The sequence below is a fragment of the Carassius auratus genome, chromosome 30 (genome assembly GCF_003368295.1).
Source record: "Carassius auratus strain Wakin chromosome 30, ASM336829v1, whole genome shotgun sequence".
Classification (NCBI taxonomy): Eukaryota; Metazoa; Chordata; class Actinopteri; order Cypriniformes; family Cyprinidae; genus Carassius; species Carassius auratus.
In genome coordinates this window covers 11,856,152-11,872,483 of record NC_039272.1, presented here as the reverse complement: position 1 = coordinate 11,872,483, position 16,332 = coordinate 11,856,152, and the positions used below count along the sequence as shown (strand labels likewise).

At 36.2% G+C, this 16,332-nt stretch overlaps 2 protein-coding genes across 2 annotated transcripts in view; one reads left to right on the top strand and one right to left on the bottom strand.

Annotated features, from left to right (window-relative positions):
• The window catches only part of iqgap2 (IQ motif containing GTPase activating protein 2), a 49,900-nt gene that overhangs the window by 13,548 nt on the left and 20,020 nt on the right, over positions 1–16,332 (bottom strand). Inside the window, exons 4-17 of the mRNA XM_026211380.1 lie at positions 15,628–15,705; positions 14,372–14,448; positions 11,008–11,075; positions 8,800–8,913; positions 8,516–8,694; positions 6,529–6,616; positions 6,079–6,242; positions 5,905–5,992; positions 5,352–5,512; positions 5,100–5,266; positions 4,866–4,990; positions 3,745–3,908; positions 1,093–1,183; positions 764–931 (exon numbers count right to left, since the gene is read on the bottom strand). Coding sequence (XP_026067165.1) covers positions 764–931; positions 1,093–1,183; positions 3,745–3,908; positions 4,866–4,990; positions 5,100–5,266; positions 5,352–5,512; positions 5,905–5,992; positions 6,079–6,242; positions 6,529–6,616; positions 8,516–8,694; positions 8,800–8,913; positions 11,008–11,075; positions 14,372–14,448; positions 15,628–15,705 — 1,732 coding nt within the window. The remainder of the gene's footprint in view (positions 1–763; positions 932–1,092; positions 1,184–3,744; positions 3,909–4,865; positions 4,991–5,099; positions 5,267–5,351; positions 5,513–5,904; positions 5,993–6,078; positions 6,243–6,528; positions 6,617–8,515; positions 8,695–8,799; positions 8,914–11,007; positions 11,076–14,371; positions 14,449–15,627; positions 15,706–16,332) is intronic.
• On the top strand, positions 1,581–3,738 carry f2rl2 (coagulation factor II (thrombin) receptor-like 2). Its single transcript, XM_026211382.1, has 2 exons — positions 1,581–1,960; positions 2,460–3,738. The coding sequence occupies exons 1-2, from the start codon at positions 1,873–1,875 to the stop codon at positions 3,479–3,481; spliced, it is 1,110 nt and encodes a 369-aa protein (XP_026067167.1). The 5' UTR covers positions 1,581–1,872; the 3' UTR covers positions 3,482–3,738.

Sequence of the window (16,332 nt, the reverse complement as noted above, 5' to 3'; positions counted from 1 at the left end):
CAAAATCTAGAAAAGATGACTAACCACAGCGGGTTATTGACTGACGTTAGATCTTTATTTTTTATTTTTATTTTTGAGTAAATAAAACGCTGTACTTTATTATCATTGCATTACTATTATTGTAGGGAGTGGTTAAAATTAATGTTCTATAACTTTAAATAATATAGAAAGGTAATATCGTGAGAACAGAAACGCGCGATTAGAATCGCGGGAGAGAATAGTCTGCGCGCAGTTATGAGAGGTAGAGAGAGAGAGAGAGAGAGAGAGAGATGACGCACACTATGTAATCAGATGTGGCTAATTCCTAATGTTCATCTCTTCACGTTTAATAAATCAAGTGTTATGATCTGCCGAGCTCTCTGTCGGTGTCCTCCTTCCATCAAAGCCAACGAGCTCGCACACGGTAAGAACTGTAAAGCTTGCATATAGAAACGACGCGCCTAACATTATTATTAGGCAAATTATAGACACATAATATTGTTTTTAAAAAATAACGTTATTAACTGGTATTTTTTCCACCCGAACCGGTTTCGGAACGGTAATAATTCAGAGGAACGCAGGAACAGAAACTTAAAAATATCGATTCTGCTCGGAGTGAACCGATTTAATTTTCTTTTCATTTTCAAGCCCTGCACAGACATATGTATTTGTCTCAGTCTGAAATCAAATGAATCAGTAAATGTAAGGCAGTAAGGCAGATAAGTTAATTTTCAGATTAAAGCTAGACCTTTCAGATTGCAGTCATCAAGGGTGATAGAGTTACCTTGTTCTGTTTGAGTGCTCTGTAAGTGAGCGAGCTGGCTGTGGTAGACATGATCACATTCAGACAGCACCGCTCGGAGACCTGCATCAGGACACTGCAGAGCAGCAAGTGTGGCCTTAGCATCTCCTTCAGATACTGCCCTGTTAATGTCTGCTACTGCCTCAGCCACTGAAATCATTCACACACACGGAAGAACTCATTTTATTTTCTCAGTAGGAATGTTTCAAGATAAACACTTATTTAGGTTTATTTGATTATCTATCCTCAAACTATGTTAAAATGGATCAAATATGATATAAGAGGCAGCTTATATTTGGTTGCACACTTACTTTTGAGTGCATCCTCCTGGTCCCGGTTGGCAGTGTGCACGGCCTCCTGGATCTGATCCAGCCACAGCACAGCAGATTCATCTCCAGAGCTCTGTTACAACACAACACACAGTCAAACACACTGGCTCAGGGCAAACAAATCGTCTGCTACTACAGGCTTTTCACAGCAGATGTAAATATAGCAACTCAAAACATGATCTCATATGTTAAGAGCAAAGGTTTAACTAAAGAATATAAAGGGACACTGATGGACAATGTAATAAAACATGAACACAGATTTGCTTTCCTTTATGAGACAAGAATATAGTACAGTATTTTGTCTATCACTTTTCCCTCCTTTAGGAACATTCCCATAGTAATAGGGAAGAAGTGGTTTATCATTCTACTGATAATTTATTAAAAAAGACAAAATAGACAAAAATAAAAGTTTTCTTTATCTGAAAGAAAGAAAGTTTATTTAAAAAAAAAAATATAGGGATACATTTATCCAATAAAGGACCATTTTCCATTTTCGAAATACCATTTAAACATTCCTCTATAAGTTGCATTTGGAGGAAGCCTCTTGTCTCGCAGCATTTCCTGACATTCCTGAAAAATGTGTTATTTTGACTGAGTAATCGTGACTCAAACTCCCTAAGGCCTTGACAGGAAACCAGCGACTTATCACACCCTTCGATGTTAACTCCCAACTTGACAGTTATTTGTCTAGACTCCAGAGAGTGATCCTCAAAAGAGTCACTTGTAGATCCGGTCTAGTTTGAGGAACAGTAGTTCGTAAAAATGAACTGGAAAAACCTTTCAAACATGTGGAGAGTTTTTGTGCTTCTGCTATTAGCATTCATGTTTGAGGTCTCGCTTCAAGATTCAGGTAAGAGAGAAACTTTCTCTTTCTCTTTCTTGCTATGTGGTAGAGATATGAATTTGGATTTCTGTGGCAAAGAAAACTTGAATTGCCCTTAAACTGACTCTTTTAGTCAGAGAACATCTGTGCCTATAATATTAAACACTAAAACCAAACAACCTTTATTTAATTTCAAAAACGGTCTCAAATGGTTTTAATGTTCAAACTGTTCTAATGGTTTAAATGTATTTGGTCACTTTACATTTCAAAGTCAATTCAGCGTTTTCCAGATTGTTCTAGATAATAAAGTAACAAAAATAAGTATGCATTTGCATGAAATGTGTAATGTTCTTTTTCTTATTGTTAATCTTGAATACAAATTGAATACAACTTGGAAGCCATATCTGCTATTAATTATTATCCAATCTAAAATTTTCTGTTGAATTATATTTACTTTAGTTTAAATGTACCCACATTTTCAGTATAAATCTGTCTTTTAACATTGTTTTCTAACTTTTTTTTTTAGTATCAAAAGATTCCAGAATAATTTTTTCAAAAAAGCCACCTCAACCAAAAACCTTTTCTGGAACAATAGTCTTGAACTCATCCTTCCAGATGCCTGTGATAAACGCCAGTGCCAATGTCATCGATCACACCACTGGAATTGTCAGCACTTGGATCATTCCCTCCGCGTACATCCTAGCCATCCTCGTCGGGATCCCCTCCAATGTCTTTGTGTTAACCTGCCTCAGTGGAAGAAAGAATCTTTCCACTAGTATCCTATATTTTAGCCTAGCAGTTTCAGACCTCCTCTTGCTCATTTCCCTCACATTCAGAGTCCACTATCACCTCAATAACAATGACTGGATCTTTGGAGAGCTCGCCTGCAAGATGGTGACTGCCTGCTTTTATGGGAACATCTACTGCTCGATCCATGCCCACATGTGTATTAGCGTGATGCGCTACCTCGCGGTGGTCCACCCGTTCATCTACAGGGCAATGTCGAAAAAGTACTATGGGATCTGCACCAGTTTATCCATTTGGATGGTTTTTGCTATTGCGATGATACCTGAGTTTATGATTCAGCAAAGCTACCAAGTTCTTGAACAAAAGATGGTGACGTGTCATGATATCCAGTCGTATGAAAAAGCTTTCAACCGAGCTTTGATTCCATACAGATTGAGTCTGATCTGCCTGGGGTTCATCCTGCCATCGCTAGTCATCACATTTGCTTACGGATCCATCATTTACCATCTAAACCGTTCCAGTCGTGACTGGAAACACTACATAAAGGCCAGTACGTTGGTGTTTGGGATCTTTTTAGTGTGTTTTTCCCCATGTAATGCACTTCTTTTTGCACACTATGTGAAGCTGTACACTCAGCAGCAGTATGACTTGTATTATTACTACAGAGCAGCCGTATGTCTGTGTTCTTTCCACAGCTGTCTGGACCCCTTCCTCTCATATCTCCTCACAAAGACTTCGACTTCCCAAGCCAAGTTTACACCCTTTAGTTCTAGTGCTTCGGTGGCTTTGTCCATGAGTTAAGTCCTTTTAAATACCAGGATGTTTTGCGAGGGGGACTTCCTTATCTAAAATGGCTTCACAGTGGGTTGAAGATGTTATGGTTGACTTTTTTCTTCAGAAGAGGCTCCTGGGTTGATCAGGAGTTGGCCACTTACACTCAAGTGTGAACATGAAACTAAGTCAAGCTGCATACAAAATCTCTGAGACCAGGAAAAAGAGTGTCTGAAATAACAGATGTAACCTCTTAGACATTTCAATGGTCAGGCACTGTTATTCAGTTTCACCTTGCAGATGAGGTCTTTGGTAGCCAGCAGTAGATTGTGATAGTGTTTGGCGTTGGCTGGATTGACTCCCTGTAGTTTAGCTGTAGAGAGTAGGAGGGCGGCGAGTGTCTTCTCTGGATCTCCACAATTTAGGGCTTCGTTGATCTCAGCGATAGCAATGACTCCTAAACAGGGATCATGGGAATTTTATATGCTCAACAACTGGAATATTCAACGAAATATTGTCACTGATTAAGAAAATGACAAAAAGGTCCTACATTTGTTGTTTATACATTAACATGTTGTTTCAAGACCATATATAATGTTTAATATTATAATTGAATGAATCAAAGCTTATGTTTACTATGTTGTTGATGTTTACTTGTGAGAATCTTTAAATGTTCAATAAAACTTTTGTTGTGGGATTTCAATACATTGGATAAATGAAGTTCAATTCATACACATTATGGAATAACTTTCTATAAAACAGACATGTCTATGAAACAAATCATTGCTAAGAAGACCACTTAGACTGTTTTTTATAATATTACATAAATTAATTAAAACTGAATACATTCTATTGATATACTTCCTTTCCCAACTTCTGTGGTGAACATTTTGAAATGTACACTACTATTTGAAAGTTTAGGGTTCAGTAAGATTTTTAAAAAGGTTTTTGAAATAAGTTTCTTATGTTTATCAAGGCTACATTTATTTGTTTAAAATAGAGTAAAAACAGTAACATAGTGAGATATTATTAAATAGTTGTTTTCTATTTGTTTGTGTTTTAAAATGTAATTTATTCCCGCGATGACAATGCTGACCACTCTGATATGCTGATCAAATCAAATCAATATGCAAATCAATATGCTAATTTTGTCTTATTCTTATCAATGTTTAAAACAACTGTGCCTTTTAATCATTTGTGGAAACCGTAATACATTACTTCAGGATTCCTTGTAAAATAGAAAAAAAAAAAAACTGAATTTTTGTGAAATAGAATTATTTTGGAACATTACAGTACCAATGTCTTAACCATCACTTTTTATCAATTTAATGTATCCTTACTAAATAAACGTAAAAATCATACTCACCAAAAACATTTGAATGATATTGTACAATATATTTCAAAGTTTGCTTACTCTCATGTTCCTCATGCACCTGGACATTGACAGTTTCGATGCATTTCTGAACATCATTCCATGTGAGGAACTCTTGACCCTGAGCGAGGGACTCAGCTCTGAGACGGATCAGTGTGTCTGCATATCTAACAAAGCAATACATCCACTTAATGAAGTAAATGAAAAATTAATTGTGTCTTAGTGTGCCACATAGTGTGACACCTCTCTCTTTTTCAGTCAGTAGTATCACTGTACCTCTGTAAATTGTCAGCATCCAGACCACTGAAGCTCAGTGGAGAGTCACTGAGCTGCTCAATGACACCCACAGAGTCTTTAGTGTCCAGAACCTCATTTAACACAGACACAGCAGAAAGCATCTCCACAGCTGCACACAGCTCCTCGTGAGTAAGACCGGCCTTGTTCTGAGATGGTAAAAAATGAAAACTAGATTTCTAAGTAGGGACAAGAAAGAGCTACACGTGCAATAAGAGAGTTAAGGAAACTGACCTGACAGCCCAGCTGCAGGCTGAAGAGCTCGGCCTGGTACAGACTGGCAGCAGTGTGATAGACGATGGGTAACTGAGCCTCTGGGTTCAGAAGCGCCTCCACGGTCTCTTCTGGAACGCCTCGTCGGATAGCTTCATTGATCGCAACAACCGCTTCCTGCTCTGTATCCATTTAGAGCAAAATAATCAGTAGTATCAGGCAAACAAACAAAAGAATCATATAGGTACATACTTAATAGGGAAATACTGTATAAACTGGTGCTAAATCAGTGATCAGCTGCTTTTACTGAGTTTTTTTATTGATCTGTATCAGTCCACTTTGGTTATATAATGGTCAATATTGGCTATTTAAGCTCAGTTTCCCTATAATTACCTCAGCCATTATCTAATGTTCACTAAATCTTTAAAAACACATTTTTTCTATGTAAAAATTAATGAATTAACACTGTTAATGTTGTTTATAAATTCACTTGTCATGATTTTGAATGAGAAACAATGGAATACAGATGAACTACATTCTAGGCATCAAGGCTACATGTATGTGTGCGTCATACTTAGTTTCTCGGCCTCTGCAAACTCATTACAGGAAGTGATGACCCTCTGAATCTCTTCCCTCTCCAGATAAGCACCTGCACCAGTATCCTGCATACGGATGTAATAAATATTCTCATCAAACTCATTTGAGTGAAAAATAATTTTACCTGATACGGAAAAGTCCTCTTTAGTACCTTAACTCTATGCTCCCTGTAGGATGTGAAGTGCTCGAGGTAAAAGCTGGAGTTGTCATCAAGGACCCCCACAAGACCAAGTGCAGGCATCCTAAGGCTGGCCAGAAGAGCTTTCTGATCCTCGGCATCAAGAGCCTGATTTAACTGTTGGATAGCTTCTGATGCTAGTGTGAGAAAATCATTATTACGTTACTTTCATATTATACTATACCATACACTATGCATCAATTGCAGGGCATCCCAAAAATAACTATCCACTAAATTACAAAATATGTTACAGTATATTATGTTATAACATGTATTTCCATGAAAGCATCCACATGGTCTTTTATGCTCACTTTAATCTAAGGTAATAAATATTAAATATTCCAAAAATTGAAGTCATACCTTTGATGTGTTTTAATTGTTTCAAACAAAAACAACACATAAATGAACACATAAAACACTTACTGTTCACAAGGTCTACACCGCTCTGGATCTCCTGCTGAGTCAGCAATTCTTCATACACATCTCTCTCTTCAGATGCAACAGACGAGCGCTGAACACACACACACACACACACAATAGAGCGGGTAAAATAAGTATTGAACACATCCCCATTTTTCTCAGTAAATATATTTCTGAAGGTGCTGTTAACATTTTTATAACACGTTCACCAGATGTCAGTAACAACCAAAGTAATCCATAAATACAAAGAAAACAAAACAATTACGTTCAGAAATTATGTGTAATAAAATGGAATGACACAGGGGGAAAGTATTGGACACATGAAGAAAGGGAGGAGCAAAAAGGCATGGAAAGCCAAGACACCATCTGAAATCTATCAGTATTTAGAAGAAAAAAAATCTTGCCCCTAGTCAGTGGAAATTATTATTAGCTGGTTCAGTCCCAACACCTACAGTACCAGGATGATGAAGATGAAACAAATGGACATTTCAGAAAGACAATGATCCCAAACACAGCAAAGGAAACTCTTGATTGGTTTCAGAAAAAGAAAATAAAGATGCCAGAATGGCCCAGCCAGTCAGACTTGAATCCAACAGAAAATCAGAACTAAAGATCAGAGTTCATAGAAGATGCTCACAGAACCTTCAAGACTCCGTGGAAGAAATCACCCCTGAGCAATACATGCGACTAGTTTCTCTATTCAGGAGGCGTCTTGAAGCTGTCATTACCAACAAATGCTTTTGTACAAAGTATGACATACATTTCAGTAAGCGTGCTCAATACTTTTTCCCAGTGTCATTCAATTTTATTGAACTTAATTGTTTTGTTTCACTTGTATGTATGGATTACTTAGGTTGTTACCGATATCTGGTGAAAATATCATGTCAACAGTAACTTTAGAAATATATTTACTGATCTTTACTATCTATTAAAAAAAAAATCATAGATTTGGTGTTGCAGAGGACAGGGTAAACTCATGGAAAGTAATGAGAATGCTATTGGTTTGATCCCGGCAAGACATGAGCTATCACCATTGTGCCTGTGAGCAAAGGTCTTTACATCAGGCTAAAAATAAAACAATAAAAAATACATTCCCTGAGCAGTAATACACTACTCACACAACCATAGATGTGTACACACAACAAAATGACTATTCAGCTGAGCCGACATCGGGAGATCAGGTGATACTGGAGTCAGCAGAGTGTGTGAGGAGTGTTAGAGGGCATCAGCATTTAACTTACAAGGCTGATTCTGTTATGTTTTAATCAAAATCCTGCTGATTTTGCAAGTAAAGGAACGCTGGAGATTGTTTAAAAGGAGGCTGCAAAAAGAAACACAGACAAACTTGCTTTGCAGGCAACCTTTGGATATTTTCTTGTTCACAGATCGAATCTTGAACCTCCTGATCTGCTCGCACACAAATCAGGGCCGCCCCCATTACATCAAACATGTTTGATATTAAGGATTGAAATCAGGATGATGACGGCTATATGATTACATCAGTACTTTCACAATTGCCAATTCGTGATTGCAAAACAGCTGCTGAACGGGTTCATTGGAGACTGAGAAAATCACTTCTTGAAGTTTCGTAGTTACACAGCTGTCTGTAATAATGTGTCGAATATCACATATCACAACCATAAGGAGAAGGAGAAGCGCTGGCGTAAAATCTCTTCAGTTTTGAATGTCCTGGGTGAGTGTAGAAACTGCTAGCCTGCTAGCTAACATAAGGCTTTGTTCATACTGTGCGTAATTTCAAAAAAACAATTTAAATCAGATTTTAAATCACATACGAATTTGGTTTGCATTGGTTTTGAAAAATATAATGTCTGACAGGCAGAAATATGATCATTTTTGTGTATAATATCCATACGACTGCTGAAAATTCTGCTTTGACATCACAGAAATACAATACATTAAATATCTTACCAACCACACAACTTTGAATGGAAGGGTTTTTCTAAACTTGTAATATGAATATCTAGTTTACCCGTCCCGAAGCCTGGTCCTCTTTGTTCCTCTTGGCTTGGCTCAGTGTGTCCTGGTAGGCCTGGGCCAGTGGTTTCTGTGTGTTTCTTAGTAAAGCATTGGGGTTCTGCAGAGCCACCATTGTGCTCTCTGCATGACCTTTGTCAATGGCTTCATTAATGGCAAAGACAGCAGCATGTACTACAGACATAGATAAGAAAGAACAAATATATGTGATCCTGACCAAGAAGATTATATGTATTCATTTTAAACATATGAATAGGAGAAACAGGTGAAGTCCCTCACATGCAGCTTCATCTACTGAAAGCTCATTGGCCAGGATGCCACCGATCTTGCTGAAGGTGGGCATCTGGATGCCATACTTATCCAGTTCTTTCCTCATGTTGCTGATTTCTTCCTCTGTGGAAAGAGAATGTGAAATGTTATCAATTAGGCTACATATTTTACATATATCTTTTTATGTTATTACTTATTATGATCAACACAGATAGAAATAGTGACCAACATGCTATCCGTACTTATTCACGTCGAATAAATCAAGGGCCTTGTTACTTTAAATCATTTTACAATACACCTTCAAAGTGTGCCAACACCAAACCACTAAAGAAATGGTTTTCTGCAAAAACAGCATTCTTTAATCTTGAATGTGTTTTCACATTCATTATTACACTATAAAGCACACTATTATGACTTGAACTTGGTTTTCCTGATGAGATATTTATCAACAGCAGCACAATATGCTGAAGAGTCTAAAGCTAAAGCAGTAATTACCTGTCATTCCAATCCCATCATTAATCAAACCCAAACAGCTAGGTTTCTGCAGAGTGTTCACTGTCATTTAAAGCTGAGGCACTTTTCTGCTTTTCTTTCTCCTGTGATCAGAGCTGACAGAGGTGGATCTACACTTGCAGTTATTGATTTAATTGCATGGCTGTGCTTGAGTGATTGTGAGAGAGCACCACTACAATACATTTCAGGGACAAGTCCCGTCAATAATTAAAAGTGGACAAACTGTCCCACACAATATTTCAAATGCTTGCATTGATCTGCTGTAGTCTACTCCATTATGCAGTCTCTTGTGAGGATGACAAAGAAAAAAGAAAAAGAAAAACTTTAAAAGTCCTATTTTCAGCCTTGTCAATGTCAAATTAACTGAGATCAAATCAAAGTAGGCTGGGTTTACTGTTCACAGAAACAGAGCGCAACGCATCTGTTTAATGCTGAAAGAGAATGAGCTAAGAGATGGAAGTTGCAAATCTTTTAGTATTAGTCAACTGTTTTTATATGTTAGAAATATGGCCATTTTGAGAGAGAGATTTTGGCCATTGGCCGAATATGGCCATTTTGTGAATTACCTGCATCTGTGCATCTCTCTCTCTACAAAGCTGGGAGTTGAGTTACTTTAAAAGAGCGATTTTACCTCCTCATTGCTGGGTAATATAAGAGATCTAGTATGCTATTTTATTAATTAAAGTCACGGGGCAGTGTGCAAGTTTCTCTGCTCTGATTTGTGTGAGAGTGGTGTGTCCGTCAAGTGGGGCATTAATATAGCTTTTTAATATATATATATATATATATATATATATATATATATATATATATATATATATATATATATATATATATATATATATATATATATCATTCAAAAGTTTGGGTATTAGTTAGATTTTTTTAGAGTCTCTTATGCTCATCAAGGCAATATTTATTTGAACAGAAATTCAGAAAAAAACTGTAATATTGTGAAATATTGATTTCCTATTTTAATATACTTTAAAATATAATTAATTTCTTTGACACAGTGCTGAATTTGTGTCACATGATCGTTCAGAAATCATTCTAATATGCTGATTTATTTTCAGTTTTGAAACTGTTATGCTGCTAAAAAAAAAAATGTACTGACCCCAAACTTTTGAATAGTGGGTGTGGTGTATATTGTAACACTAAATTTATATTTTGAATAAACACGGTTCCTGAAAAAATGTATCACAGGTCCCCAAAAAATAGGAAGTACCACTGTTGAATATAAATAGACGTATTAAAATGATTTCTGAAGGATCACGTGACACTGAGACTGAAGTAATGAGACTGAAAATTGTTTAAAGAATATTTAAATAGAAAATAGTTATTTTAAATTTCAAGAAATTTTCACACACAAAAAAAAAAGATTCAACAGTTTTATTCTGTATTTTTGATCGGATAAATGCAGCTTTGATCAGAATCAGAAAAAAGCTTCTTAAAAAAAAACATTAAAAACTCTGAATGGCAGTGTGTGTGTGAGTATATGTTCAAGACATGGTTCAGCCTTGTACAGTATGTGCTTGCAGGTGCCACATATTTATGACTGAAGTAATAGGTTAAGGATTAGCCTTTGAAAAAAACTATTTATTTATTGTTAATACAATTACTACTGAAAGTATTAATATGTACTGTGTTTACAGGAAGACCTAGTACTTTGGACATGAGCTAAATTTTTAGATTTTTGTGTCATACCTGTAAAGTCTACTTTCCCCAACAAGTCCTGGATCTGAGGGGCAATTCCCAATTTGTACAGGTACAAACTGCACAAAGAAGAACAAATTAATACATACATAAATAAATAAATGAAGTATATAAAAGCAAGAGAATTATACATAATAGACAGCAGAGAAAACTGGTCTGAGCTGAGGAAGTTAAAATTTAATTTCTCTCCAAAATGGTAGAATAATAGAAATAAAATAAAGTTTCACCAAAAAAAGTTTTTCAAATATTTACCACACATTTATACAGTACACTGAATTCAAGACAATGTAAGGACATGTACCAAATTTACATAAACACAATTCATTCACTACATACAGTATACATAAACACATAAGAACATATCATAAATCATAAACACCATCTCTTTTACTCTCTTGATCTTACTAAAATATGAAAAAGCAACACATCTAACTGAAAGAATATTTAAAATTCTTTATTAAAAATAGATATTCCAAAGCAACTCCTGTCCTCAGATGTGCTGCTATCTAGGCTTTGATCACACAGTCATGCAGCAAAGTAAATAGTTGATCAACTTCTCAATTCCTAATGTGTTTAGTTTTTGATGTCAAATCAAATGTCATGTCAACTGCACAATGAAACTATGGTATTCTTGCATTACAATGTCACTTGGTAACAGCAGGCAAATTATATAGGCAAGAGACATGTTCCCAGTTTAATTCTGTTGTGCCCTAAGGCCACAACCGCTTGAGAAGCACCGTTTTAAATATTTCACTAGCCTTATTTGCAACACAAAGCATTAAAATATATATGAAACATATATGTAGTTCTAATGTTTATCCACTAGATGTCAGTATGCAGTTGAGTTAAGTAAAGCCCTATACCAGTTCTGTAAAAGGAAAATAGCCTGCAGTTAGTGTGCAACAGATGCTGGAAACTGCATTAAATTTGTATCTGTCGACTGACTGAGGACAAACAGAGGAGTAATGAATTATTGAAGGTTTGTTGAGTGGTATGTGCCTGAGCGTTTATGACAGATAAACTTAACATGCCTTCCTTAACTTTGACCCCTACATCAATAGCCGGAGAGATAGGCACAGTCTGGTGTAAAATATCCTCCATTCTACACAAGGGCCAAAGGTTAAGTGGTTTAACGGATATAAGAGATGTAGGTCACTATACCTCATGTCATGAGTCACAAGCCTGATTATTGTTTAGAACTATACAGACAAAAATGTCCTTGGTTATCAAAATATGTATATGTAAGCATTACTGTTTCATACACAATGTAGTATTAGAACTATTATGAACCTAAAACAATGGTGATCTTGGAAATAAAATGAAAAGAAAATGCTCATATACATGCATCTACTATCTGATGCAGAGTATATGCTGATGGTGATTTACTGATGCCTGAGCCACACAGGATTTTCTCTGTGCACAGTCACAGTGTTGTCTAGTCTTACTGAGTGGGTTAACTACAGGCTCAGGAAGGAAGAGTGTGTGCAAGGCAGAGGGAGGAAGCCAAGCAACCCACACACAAGACAGAGAGAGAGAGAGCGAGAGAGAGCAGGAAAACACTATCGGTAATCATTTACCGTAAAAGAAGCCTTCCTGTGGTCATTCATTAGACACAGTCCCTTGCGCACACTAACTGCTAATGTCTAAATCTTACAATTTGCATACATTAAGATACTAATGACTTACCTGGCTTTTTACTTCAAAATGATTCATAAAGCGTTTTCTACCCTGAGTTATTCTATGGTTTCCTATAAATAACTTATCATTAATGTTAAGTTACAAGTGACTGCTAAATGAGATGTTCTGAGGATAGTGATGATGCCCCTGCAAAACTCACTGTCACACTTCTAGGTTATTGTGGGTGGTTGTCAGGGTGTGGTTACTAATGTCTTGTGAGTTGTGGTTTTTCAGAAAAGCCCACCCTTTCTCTGTGATATTATTGAACTAAAGATAGTTTGGGTTCCTTCTTAATGCACACAACTGTTCTAAAGTTCGGGGTCAGTAAGATTTTTATATATATTTTTAAAAGCAGTGTCTTGTGCTCACCAAGGTTGCATTTATTTGATTATTATTTATTCCTGTGAATATTCCTGTGCTTTCGGTAATCATTCTAATATGCTGATTTGCTCCTCAATAAATATTTTTTTATTATTATCAATGATAAAAAACTATAATAGATTTACTGAAAATAATAATGATGCATTTCTTGGGTTCTTTGATGGGTAGAAAGTTCACATTAATTCTGCATTAATCAACAGCATTAATTCTGAAATTCAAATCTTTTGTAACATTATCAAAGTCCTGACTGTCACATTCAAGTATTCAAAAATCTTACAACAAACTTCTGAATGATGATGTACATTTGTAACATTTTCAAGCTGTAGAAATTAACATTATATAAAGTATTCTGAATGAACAAAATGTATTTATAAATAAGCATTAATATATAATAATAGTGTAACAGTGTATTTGTAAATTAGCATTAACCTAATAGATAGCAATAACCAAACGGAACTTAAAAATAAATGTATCTTTACTGTCACTTTTGATCACTTTAAAAATAAAAACATACTACTCTAAGTTGATGGTGATCAGTTCTGATCATATTTTCTCATGAGCTTTCATTTTAAAGGCAGACATTTCTAGTAGGACAGACGAGACACTGCTATGAGATTGTATGTAGCATGTTTCCACTGGTGGCAAACTACAACAGGAAACAGAAACCTCTGCTAATCTCTGAGTATACACTTCCTGCAGGGGAGGGCGGGAATCTGATATCATAACAGTGCAGGATCACACCTCAGAGTTCATACTTCAGAGAATTCAATCCTGAGCAGGCCATAAAAACTGCATGGAGATCATCCATGAAGCAAATAAAAACATAAAACATAACTGGATGGATGCGCTTACATCCTGCAGTACTGCTCTCAGGAAGTCAATGACCTGAGGACGATCTGCATAACAGAGGACGTGTGAAAGGCAGTTTTGTCTCTGGAGCACGGTGACAGGAATTGTCAGGAAACAGTGATAGGAAATGACCTAAGACTGGCAGGAAGTTAAGTAGCAGGCCTGGTGGGTAGATGCACCACGAGGCACCCCCTAGTCAGACCATTACCCCAAAAAACATCTGCTTTTCTCAGTGGTGAGATTGCCATGACAATTGCTGCCGAGAGGAAGCTACAGTCATGCTCTACAAACCTGCTGTCATAACTGAAAGATTGCGAAACCATGACCACAGAGTAACTAGCATTTTTATAATTTCAGGTTATGAAACCCAATGAAGCAAGCAAAACGTATTAGTTCACAGTCGGTGAATCTGTTTTAAATATTCAGTGCAAAAAAAGGTCTTTAGTACCTCAGTGCATGAATGCAGTAGATCACCTTGGGCATATTCTTGCGATCATACACATCGGTGGTCTCAGGATAGAATATCTGAAAGAGCAATAAGAATATTCAATATTTTGAATAAATCATAAATTACAACTGTCTTCTATTTGAATATATTTGAAAAATTAATTTATTCCAGAATTTCAGCTGTGATTACCCAAGTCTTAACTGTCACATGACCTGATTCTGAAAATGAAATTCTGATATGCTGTTGTTATTTTTTTCAGGATGATTTAATTTAATTTGTGCTTGCTGAATAAAACTACATTTATTTAAAAATGGATAGTACTAAATGTATATTAACTAAATGTTTACTAAAGAATTAATCAAGAATGACTGGAATATAGTGGAATATATTGATTGATTGATTGATTGATTGATTGATTGATTTATTGATTTATTTATTTGTCAAAATATCTTCTTTCATGTTTCACAGAAGAAAGTCATACAGGTTTGGAGAGTTCATTTTTGATCTCTTTCATTCCAATGAAGACATTTCTACAGCACACAATGAAAATGACATTCTAGAGAACTGTGTGCTGCCACAGCTTTGAAAAGATCAATCAATATAGATCCATATAGAAATGATTTACTGAGTCTGAACAGGCCTCCAGACCTGAACACTGAACACCTTCAGGATGAATTGAACAGCGACTGTGAATCAGATCTCATCAGCCTACATCCATACCTGACCTGGATGCTCATTTCTGAATTACAGCAAACCCTTGCAGTCATTTTCATAATCTAGTGGCGAATCTTTCTTGTAGAAGCAAAGGGACTCACTAATAATGTCAATGCTCTTGAAAATATTTAACAAGCACATATTGGTGTTCGGTGCGCACATACTTTTATCTATATAGTGTATCTAAACATGATGCCCTTTTACTTCTGTGGCTTTATGTAATCCACCGCACATTGCAGTTTTGCAATTAAAATTAAAATGATTGACAGGGCCACTGCTAATTTAGGTCAACAAATCAAACCATGAGTAAATAAATAAAATTGTATAGAAGTATTTATGCATTCATCTTAAGGTACATAAAATAACTATCCATCCTCTCATCCAAACTGTCAAACTGGGCACACAATGTGTAGAGGGGACAGTTTTGTTTTGTTTGATTATTTTAATCTAATAAAATGCACTGTTATCTTCAGAGAGAGAAGATGGCAAAGAAAAGTGTGAGTGTGTGTGTGTTTCTTTAAAACTGTGTACTTGGGTCTTACCTTGGGCAAACCAACAGACTCCATGGCTCTGAGCCACTGCACAGTGTTATCTGTGTGTCTGAAATGTAGTCCTGAGTGCTGGAGAAAGTACAAAACAAAATAAATACATGCAACAGTAACATACTTCATGCACATTTCATGCACCGTTAAAATGGAATTACACATAAAGCTTGAATGTGTTGGGAATCTGTTTCTCACTGACTTTTGTTTCTAATAAATGCATCTAATTAATAAAGTAAACGAGCTACTGAACTGCATCAGACAGGTACACCACCGTTCAAAAGTTTGTGGCAGTTATTCGTTTTTTTTTTTTGAGGAAATTAATAGTTTGAAAGTTCTGTTCTGGGCAAGAGCTCCTTGTGCATCCATGCAGCCCAGCATGGATAAGAGCACAGAGAGCAGCAATAACCCCCAGGGTAAACAGAAGATAACAAACATAAATTAAATGCAGTTATCATAAAAGTTCAATAATTTAATGTAACATTTTACAAATTCAATTTGAGAATCAGAAGGCAGAATCCTGACTAACTAGAGGAGGAGATGGGGATGGAAAAGGGTATTGAGCTATTGAGCAATGTAAAGCTGATGATAATACTGAAGGACTATGGGTTCTGTGATAGATGTCACATCCCTATAGCTAGATGTGGATCAGCTAGGAGTCAGCTGATGTGAGCATGACTAACGTGACCTGCCAGAACTGATGCT

Bases quoted from the DNA above. Each gene is read 5' to 3' on its own strand.
- f2rl2 (XM_026211382.1), top strand. From the start codon at position 1,873: ATGAACTGGAAAAACCTTTCAAACATGTGGAGAGTTTTTGTGCTTCTG. The intron at 1,961-2,459 runs GTAAGAGAGAAA...TTTTTTTTTTAG, and splicing joins GGTCTCGCTTCAAGATTCAG to TATCAAAAGATTCCAGAATA.